This window comes from Doryrhamphus excisus, linkage group LG7 (assembly GCF_037039965.1).
Source record: "Doryrhamphus excisus strain RoL-2023G ecotype Guam linkage group LG7, RoL_Dexc_Guam_v1.1, whole genome shotgun sequence".
Lineage (NCBI taxonomy): Eukaryota > Metazoa > Chordata > Actinopteri > Syngnathiformes > Syngnathidae > Doryrhamphus > Doryrhamphus excisus.
Window position 1 is genome coordinate 12,198,750 of NC_136363.1, and position 16,730 is coordinate 12,215,479.

Consider the following 16,730-nt stretch of genomic DNA (forward strand, 5'->3'; position numbering starts at 1 on the left):
TAAACGGATCGTTTTTCTGGGTATTAGACGTGTTGTCGTTATGTGAGGCGCTTTAGGGGCGCTAAATGGGTTGTCTTTAGGGGTACTAAAGGCGTCATCTTTAGGGGTACTAAACCCATCACCATCTTTTGAGGCATTGAAGGGATTGTCTTTCTGGGCGTTAAACGGGTCATCTTTAGGGGTACTAAATGGGTCATCTTTAGGGTACTAAAGGCGTCGTCTTTAGGGGTACTAAAGGCATCGTCTTTAGGGGTACTAAACCCATCGCCATCTTTCGAGACATTGAAGGGATTGTCTTCAGGGGTACTAAAGGCGTCGTCTTAAGGGTACTAAATGGGTCATCTTTAGGGGTACTAAAGGCGTCGTCTTGAGGGGTACTAAACCCATCGCCATCTTTTGGGGCATTGAAAGGATTGTCTTTAGGGGCATTGAATGGGTCATCTTTAGGGGTACTAAATGGGTCATCTTTCGGGGTACTAAACCCTTCGCCATCTTTCGAGGCATTGAAGGGATTGTCTTTAGGGGCATTGAATGGGTCATCTTTAGGGGTACTAAATCGGTCATCTTGAGGGGTACTAAAGGCGTTGTCTTTAGGGGTACTAAACACATCACCATCTTTCAAGGCATTGAAGGGATTGTCTTTAGGGGTACTAAAGGCATTGTCTTTAGGGGTACTAAATCGGTCATCTTTAGGGGTACTAAACCCATCGCCATCTTTTGGGGCATTGAAGGGATTGTCTTTAGGGGCATTGCATGGGTCATCTTTAGGGGTACTAAATAGGCCATCTTTAGGGGTACTAAAGGCGTCGCCTTTAGGGGTACTAAATCGGTCATCTTTAGGGGTACTAAAGGTGTCGTCTTCAGGGGTACTAAACCCTTCGCCATCTTTTGGGGCATTGAAGGGATTGTCTTTAGGGGCATTGAATGGGTCATCTTTAGGGGTACTAAAGGCATCGTCTTTCGGGGTACTAAATCGGTCATCTTTCGGGGTACTAAAGGCGTCCTCTTTAGGGGTACTAAACCCATCGCCATCTTTCGAGGCATTGAAGGGATTGTCTTTTGGCTGTACTAAAGGCGTCGTCTTTAGGGCTACTGAATCGGTCATCTTTAGGGGTACTAAATCGGTCATCTTTAGGGGTACTAAACCCATCGCCATCTTTCGGGGCATTGAAGGGATTGTCTTTAGGGGCATTGAATGGGTCATCTTTACAGGTACTAAATCGGTCTTCTTTAGGGGTACTAAAGGCGTCGTCTTTAGGGGTACTAAACCCATCGCCATCTTTCGAGGCATTGAAGGGATTGTCTTTAGGGGTGTTGAATGGATCATCGCATCTTCAATCAGGCTGTAGAGGACAGGCTGGCACCTTTGACACGTTTGACTGACATCTGGAGGCTTTAGGAACGCCGCAGGATGATATCTTGTCTTTTTGGACCAATGTATATGTTTCCAGGTATAAAATTTTTAAAAAAGCCCCCCAAGCCGCACTTTGACACCCACCCCTGGCACAGATTTCACTGCCAAATTTGTTATACTTCTTTATTTGAACAATAAAGTGATGACTGTCGGATGTAAATACTGCAATACTATTATTATAGTAGAAGCTGACTAATCATTTATCATCATCATCATCATCGGTTCTTTCACAGCCACAAAAACCTGAACTTTGCCGCATCAATAAATATTCACCTGATAATATACAGTAATATACAGTATCTGACTATTTACATCAGGAACACAAATACTATAATCATGTACATGCAAGCACGTCTCACGCGCACACGCTCTATTTAATGACTCTGTCATCCAAATACAAAAATAAAGCAGGGAATGCAAACAATTCCGTGACGCCATCACGCATTGTCACTGATGTCTTGCTAAATAGTATTTGTCGCCCTCTTGTGGTGAATGTAAGCAAAGGCCAGGACGTCATTCAATTTCAACCTCACGTGCAGCCAACATGTCTCTTATTGCATCCTTTTATTCCTCCGTTGTTGTAGTGCACATATTTGATGTTATTGGTAGGAAATAATACATCAGTAGACGTTTTTTAGACAGTTTTTGTTATTATTGTGCATTTAAATGAACGTATGATTACTTGGGTGAAGCGATCAAAGATGATCGGTTGGGTAATCGTCCGGAGGAGCGTGTTAGCATGATGAGGTTAAAGACACTGTTGGTTACTGAGTTGACTGGTAATGAAGCCGAAGATTTGTCATCATCACCACTTGAACACTCACAACAAACAAACAAAAACTGACCTAAACTTTGACCTTTGCTGCATTGTGGCATCAACCAATATTCAAGCTACAAACCAATAGTAGTTAATTGTGATTGTAAGGTTCATCTGTGATCAGCACTATTTACACCAACACACACACACACACCAAGTCAGTTACAGGGCCAGGGGGCGGGGGACAAAATGTAAACACAGTCAAGCCATCAGCTTTAGACACAGCAGAGAGGAGCCGAGACAATGCTAATGCTAACATCTACACACACGTAACATCTACACACAGCTACAAACACAATAAACGCCATCATACACACCACTGATTAATATTCATGAGACGAAACTGTCTCCGCCCCTCTCTGCCTGTCTCATGACTGTAACCATGGAAACCATCACTCATGAACCCTTCCTAAAATTGAGAGGTGGGGGTGTGTCATGCTGGGGGGGGGGGGGGGGGGACAACAAAGCAGGCGGTCCATGTAAAGCAACCACGCCCCCCACCAAGCAGTCTTTGTGGACACCTCCTGTGGTGCTGCGACACAGCTCCCTAGAAGGTGTTTTCTTTAGGGAGGAAGAGAGAGTAAAGCAGCTGATTAGTTAGTTGGTTAGTTAGTTAGTTAGCTAGTTAGTTACTGAGAAAGCAGAAGCAAGCAGACAGGAAGAGAATATTCTCGGAGTGAACATTGGAGGACAGAGTAGACAAGACAAAGGTCACCACGGGTACCTGTGCCTCCTTTGGCCTTAAAGGTGCCGTCTCCAAATGGGTCGCTTGTCGGGGGCAAAGGTGCCCCCCAGGCGTCATCTGAACCTTCACGAGGAGGAGGACATGTTAGACCAGAAACAACTGGAGACCGTTCTCCAACAATTCCTTACCTGTAGCCCCCCATGGGTCGGCCTTGGAGCCGTCCCCGAATGGATCGCCATCATCGACAGGTGTAGAAGCACTGGGTCCGGCCCCCCAAGGATCCGAGGAAGAAGGGGGTGCAGAACTCGATGGAGCACCCCACGCGTCCCCCCCGCTTTGAGGCGAGCTCAGTGGGGGACCACTGAAAGGGTCTGGTGATGCGTCAGAGTGGACTGCAAAGGGGTCCTCTTTGGAGGGGGCAGAAAAGGGCTCTTCCTTGAAGGGGGGCATTTCTTCCGCATTTGTACAAGGTGCTGACAAAGTGTCCTCTTTCGGGGGGCCCTCTTTACAGGAAGTTGTTATTTGAGTGGCACCAAAGGGGTCTTTTTCTGGGGAGACAAATGGATCTTTCTGGGCACTAAACGGATCGTTTTTCTGGGTGTTAGACGTATTGTCATCATGTGAGGCGCTAAACGCGTCATCTTTAGGGGCGCTGAATGGGTCGTCTTTGGGGGAGTTGTCTTTCTGGGTGTTGAATGGGTCATCTTTAGGGGTACTAAATTGGTCATCTTTGGGGGTGTTGAATGGGTCATCTTTAGGGGTACTAAAGGGGTCGTCTTTAGGGGTGCTAAATCCATCACCATCTTTTGGGGCATTGAAGGGATCGTCTTTAGGGGCATTGAATGGGTCATCTTTAGGAGTGTTGAAGGGATCGTCTTTTGGGGCATTGAAAGGGTCATCTTTAGGGGCACTGAAAGGGTCATCTTTGGGGGCGCTGAAAGAGTCGTCTTTGGGGGCTTTGAAGGGGTCGTATTTGGGAGTGTTAAATGAATCGTCTTTCGGGGTGTTGAAGGCGTCGTCTTTTGGAGTGTTGAACGGGTCATCTTTCGGGGTGTTGAACGTGTCGTCTTTTGGGGTGCTGAATGGGTCATCTTTCTGGGCGGTGAATGGGTCATCTTTTGGGGTGTTGAAAGGGTCATCTTTTGGGGTGTTGAACGGGTCATCTTTTGGGGTGTTGAACGGGTCATCTTTTGGGGTGTTGAACGCGTCGTCTTTTGGAGTGTTGAACGCGTCGTCTTTTGGAGTGTTGAACGGGTCATCTTTCGGGGTGTTGAACGGGTCATCTTTCGGGGTGGTGAACGGGTCATCTTTCGGGGTGTTGAACGGGTCATCCTTTGGGATGGTGAACGGGTCGTCTTTCGGGGTGGTGAACGGGTCATCCTTTGGGGTGGTGAACGGGTCGTCTTTCGGGGTGGTGAACGGGTCATCCTTTGGGGTGTTAAACGGGTCACTTTTTGATGAACTGAATGGATGTGTTTGATTTTCAGGAGCAGCAAACGGATCTTGTTCATCGTTGGGTGACGCTTCATTTGGTGTGGAACCGTTTCGGGCCAGAAACGGATCCTGCCCATCGGGGGAGGCGTTAAACGGGTCTGGCTTGTCCTTTGGAGGCTCTCCGTTCTTTGATGAAGAGTCAAAAGAATTCTCCTTAGTTACAGCAGGACCTGTTTTGGAGGCGTCGGGTCTGGAAGGTGCACCCCAAGCATCGGTGGCCTCCTCTGGAGCCCCCCAGGGGCCTGCTTTGACCTCCTCCTCCTTTTTGCCCCCCCCCCAGGCATCTTGGACATCGCTCTCTCCTTTTCCTGCATCTTCCCACTTGAGCTCGTCTTCAGACATGTTGGCCTGGAGAAGAAAAGAAACAATAAATGTTTACTTCATCTCGTGTTCCTCTTGAGGACTTTTGCGGCCACTAGGATTCCACCCCAGCTCACCCTCCTCTCCGTCTCCTTCCTTTGCTCTTCCTGCTTGATGCGTTCCTCCTTGCGGGCGGCAAAGGAAGCCGTCAGATCTGCCACTGAGGGAATGTTGTCCAAGGATGGAAGCCCCGTGGATCCAGGAACGTAACACGGCTTGTAGTTGGGATCCTTGACGCTGTCCGAGGATGAAGCTGTCACATCAATGTTAGCCAGACAGGACTAGTCGAGCCAAAATGATGTAATCGTGTTATTTTCAACTAATGTCTCACCTGCAGCACCTTTGGATGTCTTCTCTCTGGTCTTGACAGCAAAGTCTCGTTCCTCTTTTAGTTTCTCATCGTCCTCCATGAGAACAAGAACCACCTTGGCCTTCTCTCTCACATTGGAACCCTGACACACACAAACACGTCTCATGGAAACCATCTCCATGACCTGGCGAGCAAACAGGAAGATGCATTCACCTGATCTTTGCCATCTTTCTCCACAAAGCGATACTCTGTGAGGGCTTTGACAATGTAGATGTTGTCCTTCATTTTTAGGAGCACGCGGTCATCTCCGGTCTTCAGCAGGTACTCCAGCAGGGTCAGCGACTGCAGTGGAGCAAATATGTAGACCATGCGCGTCGCAACAAATTGTTCCATCTGTACCTTGTGGATGTGCCTCCAGTTCTTGTCGTCCTTCAGTCGTTTCCACAGCATGGTCATGATCTCATTGCAAGCCACCACGTTGTAGGTCAAGTCGGAGATGTCGGCCATCTGCGAGCTGGAGGGCCCCCAGGGGTCGTTGGAGGTGGCTTCCCGAACCTGCAGCAGAGTACAATGGAACACTTGCTCTACGATAACACCTTCAGCTTGAGGAATAATCCAGACATGGGGGGCCCCCCACCTTGACCTCGGCCTCAGAGTAGTTCTGGACCAGGTTTTTAAGCTGTCTGCGGAGCATGGAGGACGTCATGATGTCTTGTGATGGAGGACCAGGAGTCCACAATCTGTGTAAGCGGTGGGTGACACATACAGTACAGTGTTACTACTATATGTACAGTATGTAGTTGTGTGGTGTCGTTACACCATCAACACTTACCTATATCGATGAAGCTAGCTTGAGAGCAGCTAGTGGCTCATTGCTGCTCCGTCCTCCTCCTGAAGGATGCAAAGAAGAGTCAACACAAACAGGGAAATCTTTCGCGTTAGCTTCTAATCGTCTGAGTCAGCTAGCTTCGGCGAGCCTCCGGGCTAAGCTACACGGTAGCCGTGTAAGTCTCCACAGACTAAAAGTGAACATTTGCGATCAAGACAGAAATACGCAATTTAAAGTATCGGGAAGAATGAAAGTAGCGTGTTTGTCGCCTCTTTCAGCACCTCGGAGAGCAGCTGGTGGAGCCAAGAGGGCGGCGCAGGAGCGCTGCTGTCAAGCAGCTCCAATCGTCTTAACATGCTTCATTAAGGCCACAATACGACAGCTAGAGTTCATTAAACGGAATCTAGTAAGAGTCTACCCGTCCTGCTCGTCTACCGTTGATAGAATGTGACGGAAACGTGCACAGTAAGAGCAAAATGAACGCACTAACCCTGGAAACAGGCAGAGATCTTCGAGGAGACGACGCGACACTGCGGCTTCCGTTTCCGGTCTCAGTGAGGCCACGCCCCCACAACAATATTTACGACATATATATAAACGACGTATATCTATATATATACACACACAAATAATTTGTAATGCTTCGTTTTCGTTCAAGCACAAACGCATAAGTATAATTAAATTACTAATGAGTTGACTTAATGAGTCAACAACAGAGCCAAGATGGCGGCCGAGTGTGCCAGTGTAAAGACCCTATGAAAAGTTTGTTTGCTTTTTTATAGTCACGATTTAAGCTACATTTTAGGAAGTACACTCATGCTAATAGCAACATATTGCTACCCAAGTAGCATGCTGAAAATGACAAGTATAAGTTTGTGTATTGTTTACATGCTAGCATTAAGGCGCACGTTTCCGCCGACTTGTGTCATGACAGGAAGTTTGCTCATGTTTGCTATGACTCCCAGCATGTCCTCCGTGCAACATGTCGGGGAGCAACTAACAGCCCGGCCAGGGAATGGGATCAGCTTTCCTACTGAGATTTTAAACTGTCAGCCATTAAGCAGCCTGCTAATTCATGACCAAGTGGTTCCACTTCCAGAGCGGCGGGGAGCTGATGTTCACAGCAAGCTGATAGAAAGGCTCGAGACATCTTCTGGAAAGTCTTCACCAGAAGAGTGGAATGTGTTAAAGACTCTTGTTAGACTGCACAATAGCGAGTAATGTCACTTTTATTGGCACATTTTAGTCAGAATCGCCAAGAAACAACAGCACTTCCTGGGAGAACCCCCTAAAAAATAAGAGCTCTGGTTAGGGCGGTTGTCATGATTACATTGGGACTTAAATGAAGGTCAAGCTGGGGCCCTTGCGGCTTAGATGTGGTCCATACCCGAATTTGGTCGGGCGGGCCACTACACACGGAGGGATCAAACCGGTGAGCTTGTGCTGAAAGATGTCGTGTCAAGTTTACGACCGTGAGTCTATTTTTGTCAACATCTGGGGAGGCTATCCAAATGGGCCCCTCTCTTTATGTGTGTGTGTGTGTGTTGTTTAACTGTACTAAAATGTGGTTTGTGTATCAAGAACATAAAAAAAAACCACTAAACAAAAAGTGTCTCCTATTCCTAATAAGTGCCAGTGCTAAAGTGCTACTGATGCTAGCTGCCGAGTGAAGAGGTCAAGGAAGTCCGACGTGTTTACAGCTCAACAAGCTGACCGCTAAAAGTTGCCAGCCGCCCCCAAACATCCAAATATAGAGAGAGGCAAGGACGTGACGGCCTTCCAGCAGCAGAAGTCTGCAGGACCTGAGAACCTCCACCGAGGAGGACGTGCAACTCCTGGCCGTACTTTTCTAGGCAGCAACGTGGACCATCAGCCTGAAGGCCATCTTTCTTAAGAGCTTTCTTCATTTCTTTCAATGCTGCTGCGTTCAATGCCAAGCTTTGCTATGAGTTAGTTAGCATTAGCGCTGTTAGCATGTGACCGGCGCCTTCATCTCTGTCCTCTCCCCTCCGCCTCCTTCAAGTTCTTCATGGCTCCTTTACTTCTGCTCTTCCTCCTCTCCCCATCCAGCCGAGCGCGCTCCTCCTCCAGTAGCCACGCCCCTCCCAGGTACCCCAGCACATCCTCGGGTCTGCCGCGAGCCTTCGGGCTGGGGTCAAGCAGCAAGTGGAAGAAAGCGCACGCCAGCGGGGTGAAGCAAGCAAACTGGGGCGCCACAGGGGGGCGCTCTTTCACATCCACCTCCGGTGAATCGGCGGCCGCACCATGGTGCGGGGGCTCCGCCCACACATCCAGGTCATTGTCAGGGGTCTTGGTGGCGTTGAACCACTGGATGTATTTGAGGTAGGAGCGGCAATCATTGGCGGTCTGAGACCAAGGGTGCGTGCCGCTCAGCATGGCGTAGGTCAGGATGCCCAAGGCCCAGCTGTCCGTGCTGGGCTCCACTGAGGTCCAAACCCGTGCGCGTCGGTTCTTCTCATCTGTCTTCACCTGGACTCTGGTGTCATTCCCGCCTGGCTTTCCGTCGCCGCTGCTGTCCTCGTTGCCTCGGGCTACCTCGGCTTCGGGGGTGCAGTACGGGGATCGGTACCACACCTCGGGGACCTTGCTGCCTTGGGCTTTCACCTGCAGAGAACACCGATGAGGCGGATGAACTACTTCATGCCAAACATTGAACGCACCATCCCGAAGTCACCCAGCTTGACCCAGCGGCAGGCGGCGTCACACAGGAAGACGTTCTCCGGTTTGACGTCTCTGTGGACAAAACCCAGCGAGTGCAGGTGGGACAGGGCGCCGCACAGCTGGGACACCACCCGCTGGCAGCAGTCCTCCTCCAGCCCCACCTGGAGGACACAAGACTCTTTAGGACAGACAGGAAAAACGGCAAGCGGTGGCGTTCCTACCTCAGGCACGATGAGGTCATAGAGATCACCAAAGAGGCTGGCCTGCTGGGCAAAGACGTAGTGCGAGGACGTGAAGTAGGCGATGCCCACGGCGCGGGTCAGGGACGGGTGCGTGCAGAAGGACAAAGACAGGTTGTACTCCCTCAGGAAGGACGGCAGAGATGTGGACTCACGTGGGAAGAACTTCAGAGCCATGGGAGTGCCTGCGGGAGACGCGCGGACTTGGGTATGTTGCTACGACGACGAGGGGAAAAAAAACACTCTCTCACCACTCTTCTTGTGTACGGCCAACATGACCTCCCCGTACGACCCTTGACCCAACAGCTTGACAATCTGGAAGTGCTCCGACGTCTCCAGTCTGTTCAGAGACTGGACGGTCAGGTGACACATGTCCTCCAGGAGCCTGGTGGCGGCCTGCACAGAAGTCCAGATCAAAGGGTGTACTCTTGTTGTTTGGTAGTCACCCAGGTCAAAGGTCATCCCAGCAGTCTAGTGCAATGGCCGCTACATTGGAGAGACCAAGCAACCCTGATACAAACGTCATAGGAGGGCCCCGGAGTCAGCAGGTTTGCCAAAATGGCAACTATTGAGTGTCCACTCACCACTTTTAACCGTTTTGAGTGGTACTGTGAGTGCACTGCGTCAGCACACTTATGCACTCAAAAGACAAAGTGTGCAATGTGAAAAGACGTTTTTAGCATGAAGTCTAATTTAGTGAACATTTTTAGACTCCATAAGTGAAACCGCTCCAAAAATCCCATACAATAACCGTGCAATAAACTGTGCAATGACCCACAGTGTCAATAAACAAGTGTCTTTAGAGGCCGTGCCGACAGCAACATGTGTCTTCATCTTTAACTTTCTCTCTGTGGGACACTCAGGTTACATAAGTGTGTGTGTGTGTGTGTGTGTGGCTGGCTCTCTCCCCGAGAAACATTGTTTAAAAATGTGTCCCTCTTGAAGAGCGTTTATGATGAGAGCTTCTTATGGAAGATGATGTAACAACATTCAGAGACAATCATAAATGTCCAGACGGTATTTGCGGGGTGTGAAAGCGGGCCTTCCAAGCCACCGACGTTTACGAGGAAAGAAGAATGATCAGAATGTCCACCGTATTTAGTGCGTGTCATCAACACGTCACATTTTAAAGGGCTCAAATCGTCGCTAGCATGTATACGCAACATGATGTGTATTTTAGTACTATCGTTGTTGCATATTGTTGAGTATTTATTTACTTTTACTTATACATTGTTGGATACATCAGTGCTCATATTTTCCGTTGGCGATGACGGAATCATATTCGTTTAATCTTACCGTCATTTCACTTTGTAGATGTTCTTTAGTCAGAAACTTCCCAAAGGCGTTCCTTCTTTCGTGCAGGTTCACCTGCCCAGACGTTCTCACGTGCTGCACACCAGAAGCACAAAACATCAGAAGCACAAAACATGAGAACCACAAGGTGAGGCGGTCCAACTTCTTTGCAGCCACCGAGCAAAATGTGTGTGAGCGTCGGGATGGAGGCTGAAACTTTAGCCCACATGATCTCTCCTCATCTGCACACGCTCACTCTAACCCCCTCCTAACTGTGTGTGTGTGTGTGTGTGTGTGTGAGAGAGAGAGAGAGGATGTAAATCTGTGTATGCCATCACCTTGTCTGCTTTAAGTAAACTAGGACATTTTATGGCAAATAGCTCATTCATCGTGTGTGTGTGTGTGTGTTTGCTGTCAGTACAAATGTCAAGAGTATTCATTTTATGTGCATCAGACTTTGGTTTACTTTGGATTACTTTTATACTGGTATTTATATTATATAATTATAATTATTACATAATATAATACAATTATATATATAATTATATAAATTATAATTCTTACATGCTATAATTTATATTAAATATATTAAATATATTTATATATTAAATATAAATATATTATATTCATATTATTATTATATAATTATAATTATTGCATAATATAATTATATAAATTATAATTATTACATAAGATAATAATATAATTATATAATAATAATATAAATACCTGTATTAAAGTAATGATGAAGATCAATGTGTGGAACCAAGAATTGAAACAAAAACATTATAACATATTAAGAATAATTGTACTAATCATATATAATACTAGATCATACTAATATTATTATTATTTATTTTACCCTATAATACACCTTCCCAAACCAAGAAATGTGTTTATTATTATCATCAGAATTTCTATTACCATCACATATGTAATAATAATAATAATATATAATTTGTTCTCCCCGTGCATGCGTGGGTTTTCTCCGGGTACTCCGGTTTCCTCCCACATTCCAAAAACATGCTAGGTTAATTGGTGACTCCAAATTGTCCATAGGTATGAATGTGAGTGTGAATGGTTGTTTGTCTATATGTGCCCTGTGATTGGCTGGCCACCAGTCCAGGGTGTACCCTGCCTCTCGCCCAAAGACAGCTGGGATAGGCTCCAGCACCCCCGCGACCCTTGTGAGGAAAAGCAGTACAAAATGAATGAATGAATGAATATATAATTTGGGTGAAAACAACATGCCACAGTAAATTTGGATTACTTTTATACAGGTAGTTATATTATTATTATATAATTATTACATAATATAATAGAATTATATATATAATTCTAAAATTATAATTATTACATAATATAATTATTATAAATAATGTTTTTGTTTCAATTCTTGGTTCCACACATTCATGTTCATCATTTTATAGGAAAAACTAGTAGAGGACATGGGTAATGTGTTACTTTTAGGCGAAAAACCCAACACAGCCAAGACGTCCTTCCCTCAGCACCGCCGTTGTCGTGCTTGCTTGTGTATGAATGTGCATCAGTTCTCCTCGTGTTGCAACGCTAGTCGTATATGAAACAAGCGAGGCCTCCCCAGTCAACAAAGTATCCCGTGTCCTTCTGTCATTGCTCTTCTTTTGGTCTTTTAACCCGAGTCAGCTGTTGTGAAAGCGCCAACTTCACTCCAAGTCTCCCAGGAGGCTTGCGGGGGTGTTTCGGGGAACGCAAATGTGAGGGCGTAACGCGCTCGGTTTGGCGGCCGGAGGCCAACACGCTGACATCATGCAAGCCGATATGAGCGGAGTGGACACTTGAGCTCTTAATGCACGCTTGCATTTCAGCGCTGCTTTTAGGATCCTGTCAACGGCGTGATTGCGTCTTCAAAATATTTAGACTAAATAAAGACAAAAATGTTAATGCTCGATGATTTTAATGGGGGTGGGGGCTGTGACAACACATGCGTGTCCAATCATAAACGTGTGTTGGACGAGCTTGTGTTGTGACACCACCGGTCAAAAGGGGGCAGCATTCGCATCACAAGGCTGTGTGAAATGCTGCTGCCACCTGCCGACCGCGTCTTGTTACTACAAGCAACTCTTTGAACAGAAGTCACATTCTCTTGTTGTAAATGAAAGGGTGTGTGCTATGGTCCTATATTATTTCAAAAGCAGAGGGCGTAAGGATAATCGTGTGACGTCATCAGTGTGCGTTAGGGTTAGGGGTAATTCTTCATTCTTGAAGCAAAACAAACAACAAACATCTTACAAGTTTATTAATAAATTGATGGAAAAGCATAAATAATACATAGTATAAAATTATTAAATATCAGACGTGAGATGCCTGCATCTCGGCGCCATCATAAATAACCATCAGTATAAAAATATTAGAATTGTTCCAGGCACCGTCAATGTAAACAACTTGACACACGTTTCTTAATAAAACATACATTCTGTTTGTTGTCCCGGATGACGGACTACAGTGTAAAACCAGGAGGTTCCTCTCATTTTCCAGTATTGTGTTCCAAATCGAGCACTTCCACTTTTAATGAGTGCGTAATGCGCCAACCTAGAGATGTGTAAGTCATGAACGATTCGTTCAATGAGGGAGGGTTGGAACTTCTCTGTAGCCGAATCACTTCGGTGGGTGACTCAAAAGGAACAGGAATTCCCATTAGTAGCGCCACCAGTACCCGGATGTGGCACTGATTGCTAACCAAATGGTCGCCATCTTGGCTTCGCAGGGAAACAGGAAGGACTAACTTGAGCGGTGCCAATTCACGATTAAAAAGAACTCGGTACAGAAGGAAAATAATCAACCAATTAGAATCGGTGGGTGACTCAAAATGAACCAGATTTCCCATTAGTAGCGCCACCAGTACCCGGATGTGGCACTGATTGCTCACCAAATGGTCGCAATCTTGGCTTCGCAGCTAAAGAGGAAGGACTAACTTGAGCGGTGCCAATTGACGATTAAAAAGAACTCGGTACAGAACGAAAATAATCAATTTAGGCCAATTTGGCGCCCACGGGAAAAAAATACCATTGCACACAGGCTACTTACTCGAGTGGAATTGTGGAACACAGCCCTCGTTTCCTGTGATTCGCGTCACCTGCTGCCTCGCGCGTGGTGAGTTCAAGTACACTTTCTTGGCTCGGACATGTTGAGTGTGAAGTGACGAATACTAAAGTGTAAGGCTGAAGAAGACGGCGCATGCGTGCTGAAATGAACTATGGCTATGCCAGCTGTGTCCAAAAGGAAAAGGACACTTGAGGTCCAACATGGAAGCAGTGGTTTTCCAGGGAGAAGCTTCCGTCCTGGGCTGGACCTGTCGCCCAGCTCATCTTCGAGGGCAGCGGGATGCTCTCTGGACGTGGTGGACGACTCGTTTGCTCCAGTTACAGAAGACCTTCAAGCGCTGGGACATCTCCACCGAGTACCGTAGCGCCTCAAACGTCGTGGAGACGACAGGGAGGGACGAGGGACGCGGTGGCTGAGGGACGGGCTCGTTCACCTGAGGACACCACGGAACAGCTCATTAGCTGGAAAAGCATGAAGGGGGCGGGGCAAACTGATGACACAGGTTGGAACATCATTATAGGTTCCTCACCCGGTGCAGAGACATCCTGATAAGGTTGGACAGCTGCAGCAGATGCGCGCCGGCGCCCTCTGCAGCCTCGGTGGGCAAACTGAAGTTTTCTTTCACCGCTTTCAGCCAGTCCACGTGCACTCTGAAGGTCTGCGTGTGCACGTAGAGCTGGGAGAGAGACTCATTGACCCTCAGCGAGTGCAGGTGAGCGGCGGTGCTGTGAATGACGGGAAGACCTTCAAGTGTGTCCTCCAGCAAGTCCACCAGAAGAGCATCGCCGGGCTGCTGAGAGCGAGACAGACGGAAACGACAAAGGATGAGCTGTGATGTGTCTCCGACGGACACGCGCCAAGGCGGCCATGAAGAGGTCACCAGGCTCACCAGGTCGTGGAGGTGACCAGAGGACTTGAGCAGCAGGTCCACACGAGGAACGGCGGAACGGAGCACGTTGCACAAGGCGACGTTGTGGGCGGGGCGGCACCAGGAAGGTCGCAGCAGCTCCACCAATAGCAGCATGGGCAGAAGACGAGAGGCAGAGTCACAGGTCACTGAGGAGGGGGGGAAGAGGAAAAGTGAAGTTGCAGCATCTCAGCAGATGTTTGTGCTTAACATGAAAAGACATAAAAGGTCTCTTTGGCGCCATTCATCAAAGTCTTCAAAGGGCGGGGCTGAGTGACAAGCTGTCTGTAACACGTGATGTCATTTGGAAGTCTTAAGATCCACTATGTGATGATGATGATGATGTGCTGACTATTCATCGGTAATGTGAAACGGCTTTCAAAAAGATGACGACTCAGCACAGATGAGCACCACATGAAGAGCTACAGTGTTAAATCCCATAATAACAATGCCTCACAAACACACTCACTGATGCCTTTAGCAGGTCAGTGTGTCAGCACACACACACACACACACACACAGACAGCGCTGCTCTTTGCTGAGTCAGCAGTCCACAGACTTTGGATTTTCCACATTTCTGCAGCTGGATTTTTACCTGATGAGGACACACGAGCGACGCCTCAGACAGGAAGTGGTCATCAAGTTCCAACATGTGGCTCGGCTTTCAGCGATGTCCCTTGTCTGGGAGCCGAGTGCGACTTAATGAGAACTTAATCAACACTTAAAGTGGACTAACCAGGACATGAAACTGCAGCTTTTTATCCATCATCTGCAATCCTTATACGAGACATGAACACACATCCTTCCCATTTCACTGTTCTAATCATAGAAAAACTGCGGCAATGAGGCAGATAATTCACGTACGTAATGGGACACACCTATTCCACCTAGACAGAGGTTTGTGGTTTTCTATCCATGAAACATTCATACAGAATTTTGGTCATTTTAAGCATTAGCGGAACTTGGCTGCATTGATTTCACACAGGAAGGAATGCTATACCTAGCGTTAAAAACAAAGACTCCACTATGTAGCGATACCTTTTCGTTAGTGGCCTGTCGGTGTGGCGAGGTGTCATTACGCCAGTAATTACTTCTTGGGCAATATGTTAAATTATGTAAAAGTTAAATAATGTAAAAGTGGTAAAATAATGTAAAATTAGCTGTAGCTTGGTTAATATGCAGGTTACATTATGTAAATGATGGAGCTTTTTTAGAAGGTTTTATTAGCGGAATAGGTGCGTCCTATTACATGCATTCTTAGCTGCCTCTTTTTAATATCTTTAGAACGCACAGAAACGTCACTCGGACATACTGTAACTCGACCCTAACAGTACCCTGCCAAGCTGTCAGGAACATGTCCAGACGTGTACAGCAAGAAGGTTTGAATATTCTTAGAGGTTCTGTGCTGAACACTTCCTGACGCCGACAAAGTGATTGACAGTCTCGTGTGGCCCCCGCCTCTTGTCCAATGGCAGCACGTGTCGGAGGACGGACACTGCAGCAGCCTGAAAAGGATGCCGGGTGACATCACCGCAACAAGAACAAGAAGCTGACTTCTAACACACTACTAGCACTACTAGCACTACTAGCACTACGAGCACTACGAGCACGCTACTTTGTGTTGGACCACAGAAGACACGCCACAGCAAAGAGAACATCCGGGATCAGTTCCAACACTTTTTTTTTAGCAGGGATCATTGCAACCTTGGATGACATCACAAAGCTCTCCTGTCTAGACTTGGAAAGGGTTACACACGGTGACCTACTAATGTATTCATGGGCGTGCTCGTAGTGCATTACGGATGATGTGACGTGATGACATCACTGTCTGTTAGCCACACACACACACACACACGTACAGTATCATGTCAAAGGGAGTGTGGCTGACAGGCGCCCGGACGAAAAGGTAGAAAGTGTGAATCATGGTCATCCTCTGACAGCACACACCCACACGTGAAGTCTGTATGTCTACCTTGTCTCAGCCCCGCCCACTGTGTCATGTGACTCTTTGGCCGGCTCGGCACCATGGACACGAATGAGGCAGAACTCCGTGTAAGAACCCATCATCACCACAGAACCTGTTGAGTCCCGACAATAATAAAGGACGACAGGGGTCTCACCCGAGGCGCTCGACCCCTAACCCATGTGACCTCTGACCCTGACTGAGTGGGTTCTCTCTTGTAAAGTTAGGCTACATCTTAGCAAGCGGCTAACATTGCTATAAACATTGTTACACAGCGAGACACAACATGGGTGTGTGTCTGTATTAACATCACATCGCCCCCCCATCCCGAGACCCCCCTACCCATTCATTCATCCTATCACACACTCCTTCAAAGCATCCATCACAATAAAGTCATAAACTTACGTCTCATCTTGTGGTAAACAAAGGCGTCCAGCTCCAACGTGTGGTCCAGTGGGTGTGTGTGTGTGTGTGTGTAACTGTGTGTACAGTATGTGTGTGTTTGTGGACACATGTGAAAGTTCCCCTTTATAGCGTTAGACTATGACACATCACCTGAGTCATCAGCCACCGTCGCCATTCACGCTCTACGCCCAGCCCCCAACAACACACACACACACACCCTTGACCCCCCCTCCCCACTTGTCTGACAG

The 16,730-nt window shown here is 47.4% G+C and overlaps 3 protein-coding genes across 7 annotated transcripts; all 3 read right to left on the reverse strand.

Annotated features, from left to right (window-relative positions):
* Nucleotides 1-1,518: 1,518 nt before the first annotated feature.
* LOC131101494 (uncharacterized) lies at nucleotides 1,519-6,484 on the reverse strand. Of its 2 annotated transcripts, none has more exons than XM_058046709.2 (10): nucleotides 6,400-6,484; nucleotides 5,913-5,971; nucleotides 5,718-5,820; nucleotides 5,480-5,635; nucleotides 5,294-5,422; nucleotides 5,102-5,222; nucleotides 4,848-5,023; nucleotides 3,105-4,758; nucleotides 2,956-3,039; nucleotides 1,519-2,792 (listed from the first exon to the last, which is right to left on the reverse strand). In XM_058046709.2, exons 3-10 carry the CDS (start codon nucleotides 5,784-5,786, stop codon nucleotides 2,779-2,781), a joined length of 2,403 nt encoding a protein of 800 aa, XP_057902692.2. In that variant the 5' UTR covers nucleotides 5,787-5,820; nucleotides 5,913-5,971; nucleotides 6,400-6,484; the 3' UTR covers nucleotides 1,519-2,778. The 2 variants fall into 2 exon arrangements, with proteins under 2 accessions (XP_057902692.2, XP_057902693.2); XM_058046710.2 differs by lacking the exon at nucleotides 6,400-6,484 and adding an exon at nucleotides 6,191-6,367.
* Nucleotides 6,485-6,558: 74 nt separating this feature from the next.
* Nucleotides 6,559-10,213, reverse strand: LOC131101498 (serine/threonine-protein kinase SBK2). The gene is made up of 5 exons (XM_058046725.2): nucleotides 10,127-10,213; nucleotides 9,082-9,226; nucleotides 8,813-9,015; nucleotides 8,591-8,752; nucleotides 6,559-8,534 (listed from the first exon to the last, which is right to left on the reverse strand). Exons 1-5 carry the CDS (start codon nucleotides 10,130-10,132, stop codon nucleotides 7,899-7,901), a joined length of 1,152 nt encoding a protein of 383 aa, XP_057902708.2. The 5' UTR covers nucleotides 10,133-10,213; the 3' UTR covers nucleotides 6,559-7,898.
* Nucleotides 10,126-16,693, reverse strand: LOC131101500 (uncharacterized). 4 transcript variants are annotated; one of them, XM_058046728.2, is made up of 5 exons: nucleotides 16,483-16,693; nucleotides 14,097-14,263; nucleotides 13,737-13,997; nucleotides 13,190-13,640; nucleotides 10,126-10,219 (listed from the first exon to the last, which is right to left on the reverse strand). In XM_058046728.2, the coding sequence occupies exons 1-4, from the start codon at nucleotides 16,589-16,591 to the stop codon at nucleotides 13,467-13,469; spliced, it is 711 nt and encodes a 236-aa protein (XP_057902711.2). In that variant the 5' UTR covers nucleotides 16,592-16,693; the 3' UTR covers nucleotides 10,126-10,219; nucleotides 13,190-13,466. The 4 variants fall into 4 exon arrangements, with proteins under 4 accessions (XP_057902711.2, XP_057902710.2, XP_078648231.1 ...); XM_058046727.2 differs by having other exon boundaries at nucleotides 13,737-14,000; XM_078792105.1 differs by having other exon boundaries at nucleotides 13,737-14,263.
* Between the last annotated feature and the right edge of the window lie 37 nt (nucleotides 16,694-16,730).

What these genes read in the sequence shown, in the direction of transcription:
- LOC131101494 (XM_058046709.2), bottom strand. Translation starts at nt 5,786, where the DNA reads ATGACGTCCTCCATGCTCCGCAGACAGCTTAAAAACCTGGTCCAGAAC. An exon ending in GACATCCAAAGGTGCTGCAG is followed by an intron (nt 5,024 to 5,101) that starts GTGAGACATTAG and finishes TTGATGTGACAG; the next exon opens with CTTCATCCTCGGACAGCGTC. An exon ending in CGACCCATGGGGGGCTACAG is followed by an intron (nt 3,040 to 3,104) that starts GTAAGGAATTGT and finishes CTCCTCGTGAAG; the next exon opens with GTTCAGATGACGCCTGGGGG.
- LOC131101500 (XM_078792105.1), bottom strand. Translation starts at nt 16,591, where the DNA reads ATGTGTCCACAAACACACACATACTGTACACACAGTTACACACACACA. An exon ending in TGTTTACCACAAGATGAGAC is followed by an intron (nt 14,264 to 16,482) that starts GTAAGTTTATGA and finishes CCCCCTCCTCAG; the next exon opens with TGACCTGTGACTCTGCCTCT. An exon ending in TCAGGATGTCTCTGCACCGG is followed by an intron (nt 13,641 to 13,736) that starts GTGAGGAACCTA and finishes TGGTGTCCTCAG; the next exon opens with GTGAACGAGCCCGTCCCTCA.
- LOC131101498 (XM_058046725.2), bottom strand. An exon ending in GGCCGTACACAAGAAGAGTG is followed by an intron (nt 9,016 to 9,081) that starts GTGAGAGAGTGT and finishes CGTCTCCCGCAG; the next exon opens with GCACTCCCATGGCTCTGAAG. An exon ending in ATGACCTCATCGTGCCTGAG is followed by an intron (nt 8,753 to 8,812) that starts GTAGGAACGCCA and finishes TGTGTCCTCCAG; the next exon opens with GTGGGGCTGGAGGAGGACTG.